We start from the raw sequence: 5357 nt of genomic DNA, 5'->3' as shown, positions 1-5357 counted from the left end.
TTTGCAGCAATCGTTCGAAATCGTTTGCAAACACCTGAGGGTCGAAAAGCGTTGTCGCAGCACTTTGGTCCGTTAGGTCAAGAGTACATCGGAGATTTCATCAGCGGTCATGGTGAAAAAGAGAAAATTATAGATATCGTTTACGGTGTTTATCTGGGCAAGGATGGAATGATGCTTGATAGTAAAAAGTTTGACGTGGACAGCGAAGATAACATAATTGTCGACGGCATGCGATACGTTGGCACACCGGGTCTTTACGAGCTGATCTTTAAGAGATATCCCGATGATTCCCTCTATACGGAAAACGATAAACGAAAGTATAAAAACATATTTGGTTACAAACGCGCATAAACGAAATCACGTTTCACACGGTCGATTATTGAGCAACAAGGGATATAAGTATAAATATGTGATTGCACCATTATTAAAAGAATTTAAGATTGGAAAAGGATTATCTCACGTTATGACGCTAAATGATAACGCGATCGATTACGTGCACGGACGATCCCAACGAGCTGGTGGATCGCCTGCGATTGCTCGAAGCCTCGTATCGAGCCGGTAACAATGCACATGGCAACGAGATGTTATCCATCATCGAGAAACTTCGCGAGGCTGGTATTATTATTAAATTAACTCTCACATCACCAAAACGAATTAGTCGATCGGTATTACTCACATCGTATTGAAGTCGCAAACAGCGACAATGAGCAACAAACGACGAAGGAACGGCTACGAACGTCTAACAAACAACTTCGAATGGTTCCTGAATCAACAACAGACGACTCAGGAACGATTGTAAGACGGCTATCATATGGCACAGGATCGCTATCGAACGACTCAGGAAAAATTATCGAATAGTTATCGAACAGCAATGGATCGGGTCAGGGAGGGAGGATAGAGAATGAGTGAACACAAAACTGAGAGTGAGTGGACATTCAAAATTTTTCATTAATTATGGACGAATGAAGACAGACGAAAACAGAGACACGATTCTCGTAATACAGTACAGATTATTAAATTGAACAAGAAAGTCTTCTAAACGTCGTGGAAATTTGGGTGTAAACATTGCCATTCGTAAACAAGTCTCCGCGTGTCTACTGATAGCAATCGCTCGCCTCGCTTGGCGGTATTGTTTGGCTAAATTTGTTCTCGAGTGTAGAATACTTTTTCACATGTAACTCTGTAAAAAAATGTTAACAGTTTTAACGATTTACTTAAAACAAAGAAATGACTACATAATCCTATAAACCAGTGCTTAGTTGCACATTTCGAGCCGATTCCCGAGGCACCGCCTGCTATACCCCCACTACCGTTTTAGGTGCGACGGCCGAGCCGCCGATTGCACGGCCGACGCTGTCTCAGGAGCGCCCTTTGACAAATATACCTGGATCCATCCGCGTGATAAAAAATTTCTTTGCGCTGTAAATAATTTTCATTTTTACTGATAATTAAAATTATTTATTGATATTATGTTTAAATTTATAAATATCTTTGTATGTATATATGTATATATATATATATATATATATATATATATATATTTAGCAAAAATATAATGTAAAAATTGCAATTTTGTCAATAGTTCTCCACATTACTTAGAAGCAGGGTTCTAAATAATGCATTACTTTTTGTAATGCATTACTATTTCATTAAAAAATATTTTTTCAATAACTAATGCGAAGATCCTTAATTACGCATTACTTTCTTAATAATTAATGCGATTTTTTTCATTACGCATTACTTTTAAAATAAGTAATGCGATTTTTTTCATTACGCATTACTTTTTTAATAAGTAATGCAATTTTTTTCATTACACATTACTTTTTTAATAAGTAATACGATTTTTTTTATTACGCATTACTTTTTTAATAAGTAATGCGATTTTTTTTATTACGCATTACTTTTTTAATAAGTAATGCGATTTTTTTCATTACGCATTACTTTTTTAATAAGTAATGTGATTTTTTTCATTACGCATTACTTTTTTAATAAGTAATGCAATATTTTTCATTACGCATTACTTTTGAAATAAGTAATGCGATTTTTTTTATTACGCATTACTTTTTTAATAATTAATGAGTAAAGAAATAATTATTTATTAAAAAAATAATAAGTAATGCATTATTTTTTAATTTGCATTTTCATTACCCTGCTTAGAAGATACTATTGTTGACGCGGTTTTTTTATATTAACAACTTTAATTATCTGTAAAAATAAAAATTATTCACAGCGCAAGGAAATTTTTAATCACGCGGATGGATCCAGGCATATTTGTCATAGGACGTCTGTGTGACACAAGGTCATGCGCGCGATCGGCGGCTCGGCGGTCGAGCCTAGAACGGTAGTGGCGGTACAGCAGGCGGTGCCTCAGGAATCGGCATGAAATGTGCAACTAATTCCGAGCCCTGCACTAAACTTGCTAACGAGGGTCGAATATATTTTCACATGTAACCCTGTAAAAAAAAATCAATGATTTACTTAAAACAAAGACATATATAATTCCTTGAACTATGTATATAAAACGCGCCCAATGGGCATCTGAATAAGACGGGGCATGAGATGTTTAAAAAATTAGATTGAATATTTAATTTGAGGACACATTATAAGGTACATATTGTATAACTTGAGGACTGTCTCCAATTAATACCCTTGTACATAGAACTTTGTACAAGAGCGGCGTTTAATTGTATTTTATTATTCCCCAGAAATGTTTCTCAACACATCTCACTGCGTCTTTGCAATCATAACGCGTATAACTGTGTCTTTGCACCAGAACACGACAGATCTGTAATAATTATTAATGAGTTATCAGTCAGTCTAATTAATTGCAAAAGCAATGAAAAACTGTAATATATTTTAACTCGTTTCATGTACGTAACTACTGTTTCAGTCCCTATGACAACTTAAATGCGTGAGTTTTTGTTGTAAAGACTGAGAAAAATTGCAACTAAGCATTTTAGTTTATATTCAACAAAAAAAAAATTTAACTGAACTTTAGTTAAACGTGAATAACATAACATACATACCAGAAATAAAAATAAGCGAAAGGAGAATAAGAAAAGCGACAATAAAATAGTGAGAGAGAGAGAGAGAGAGAGAGAGAGAGAAATTGATTGATTGATTGATTGATTGATTGCGTTTATTATGCCCGAGCAATGGCTATAGAGCAAAGAAGAATGAGCAGAAACATCGATTTTACAATTAGTTTAGCAACAATGAAGGTTACAATAAACTTATAATCGAAACTAAGCTTATAAGGTAAGGTCAGTCGCAAAACTACAAGCAAAGAAGTGAAACAATCGCAAGCATCATAAGAAGTACATAAGTATTTATATAATATATAAATTTATTTATATAAATTTAGCAAATTTAAGACCATCGGAACGCTGATAAGAAATGTAAACTACTGTGTAACATCACTAATAGTGCGAGGTCAAGTTATCTTACACAGTAGAGATAACAAAGTATAGTAAGCAAGTATAAGCTGGGATGGGTACAGATATAGCAAAGTTAGCAGACTGAGAATAGTCGAACGCTGTAAGGCAATAATTTCTAATATAGTTTAAACTAATATGTAAGGTGTAAAAACTTAGAGCAACATACAAAAGTAGAACAAACACAGATACAAGCAGGATAAGTATGGTAAGGCAAGGGAAGAAAACGTCAAGAAATCAAGCGTTGATAAAAGCTAGTATAACTAATTACATAACTAATTTAAAGGTGAGGTCAAATCTAACATAAACGCAAATATAATGAAGTAAGCAGTTACAGGTGTAAGCAGTGTAATCACAAGAATAGCGACACAAGCAAACTCAGAAGCGATCAAGAACGAGCGAAAAATATCATTAAAGGTGACCAGGAAGGTGCCAAAGTATTATAAACGATAAAGGAACAGAAGAAGCATGTCATGTCAATCTATCGAGGTCGGCCACCGAGTCCACCCGAATCACAGGTTCGCCATCCGATCGCCTGACATTTACACGACCCCCACTGACCCAGACATATCGATATGATCTCGTCTTGGCAGTATGCTTGGTTTGCTTCAGCAGTTCATAAATGTTTTTGGGAAGCAGCTCATTCACGTAAATATTTCCGGAATTATTCTCGCAAACCTCACTCTGCACCAGTACACGATGCACACGCTTCTTTGATATAACGATATCACGAACAGCAACAGAGGCCAAGGTAACAAAGAGTGAAACGGAGGCAGAGATCGGCAAGGGATGATCATGAGACACTACGCGACCTGACTCACGAGCAACGGCCCTAACCTCCAAAATATGGCACGACAGTTCAGGGATATCAAGCTTCGTGAACACATTGCGAACAAGAGCCAAGGGGGTAATAGACATCGTAGATGGCACACCAGATATGATAAGCACATTGTCAGTTTGACTATGCGGGGCTAATCCAGACGATTCCTGATGACCTTTTAAGTCACTTACGTCACGCACAAGAGTAGCACAGTTCTGCTCCAATGAAGAGATACGCTGACTATTTTTCTCCACATTACCAGCTATAACATTCAGTTGATTAAGCTTAGCATTGAGCTCCTGATTAGTACGTCGCTGTTCCTCGATAAAAGCGGAGAATTTGGCGTCAGACGCCCTGTGTTGTTTGATCAATTTTAGCAAAAGTTTATTGGTTGAGACTTCAACACTCGCCAGTCACTGCGACTGCGACCGCGAAGAACCAATGCTCACAGGAGTGGTCATATTTGCAAAATTGAATGGTTGCAATCCGCCTACCACTTCCGGTGTCAAAGGCGTGTTTAACGAAGCAGACAACGACTTACAGCATTCGTCAGCGTACTTAGTGTTGGAATAGGACTTTACGCAGCCAGGGTGAAACACCCTCCCACACTCACACCCGACCGACGCAATAGCAATCGGTTTGTTACACCGAGCACACACAGGTTTCAGTAGATATGGAGTACACTAATTAATTAATACAGTATATGAACACACAATTCGGTCGCAGAAAATGTACGCATCAGTTCACGCAGGCGATTTCTGTCAAAACTTCACAATTAGTCAGTGGTAGCCAACCTGGACACCCAGTAGGTGCAGACATCACGTGAAGTACACACCGTAAATATGGTCGGGACCCAGGCAGCCAGATGAGGCGCAGAGAGATGCGGCCGGTGGAAGCGGCGCGTGCGCAGGAGAGAGACGGCTAATGGAGACAGCAAGACGGAAAGAATACTCCAGTGAAGTCCGCGTGTCTAAACCAAAAAACGGTCGAAAAACACTAATTAAAGGCTAAGTGGACACCACCAATAAAGGAAAGTGTCAAGAAAGTGCACCCTTGACCGTAAGACTGCAAAAAGAAAGCCCCGAAGGGCAGCAATCAGCAGT

The 5357-nt window shown here is 37.9% G+C and overlaps 1 protein-coding gene across 1 annotated transcript; it reads right to left on the bottom strand.

Annotated features, from left to right (window-relative positions):
- Positions 1 to 3905: 3905 nt before the first annotated feature.
- LOC118646372 lies at positions 3906 to 4800 on the bottom strand. Its single transcript, XM_036289072.1, has 2 exons — positions 4796 to 4800; positions 3906 to 4608 (listed from the first exon to the last, which is right to left on the bottom strand). Exons 1-2 carry the CDS (start codon positions 4798 to 4800, stop codon positions 3906 to 3908), a joined length of 708 nt encoding a protein of 235 aa, XP_036144965.1.
- Positions 4801 to 5357: the final 557 nt, after the last annotated feature.

This window comes from Monomorium pharaonis, chromosome 6 (assembly GCF_013373865.1).
Source record: "Monomorium pharaonis isolate MP-MQ-018 chromosome 6, ASM1337386v2, whole genome shotgun sequence".
NCBI classification, from domain to species: Eukaryota; Metazoa; Arthropoda; class Insecta; order Hymenoptera; family Formicidae; genus Monomorium; species Monomorium pharaonis.
The sequence above is the reverse complement of the archived record's forward strand: the minus strand, read 5'-3'. Positions and strand labels throughout refer to the sequence as shown.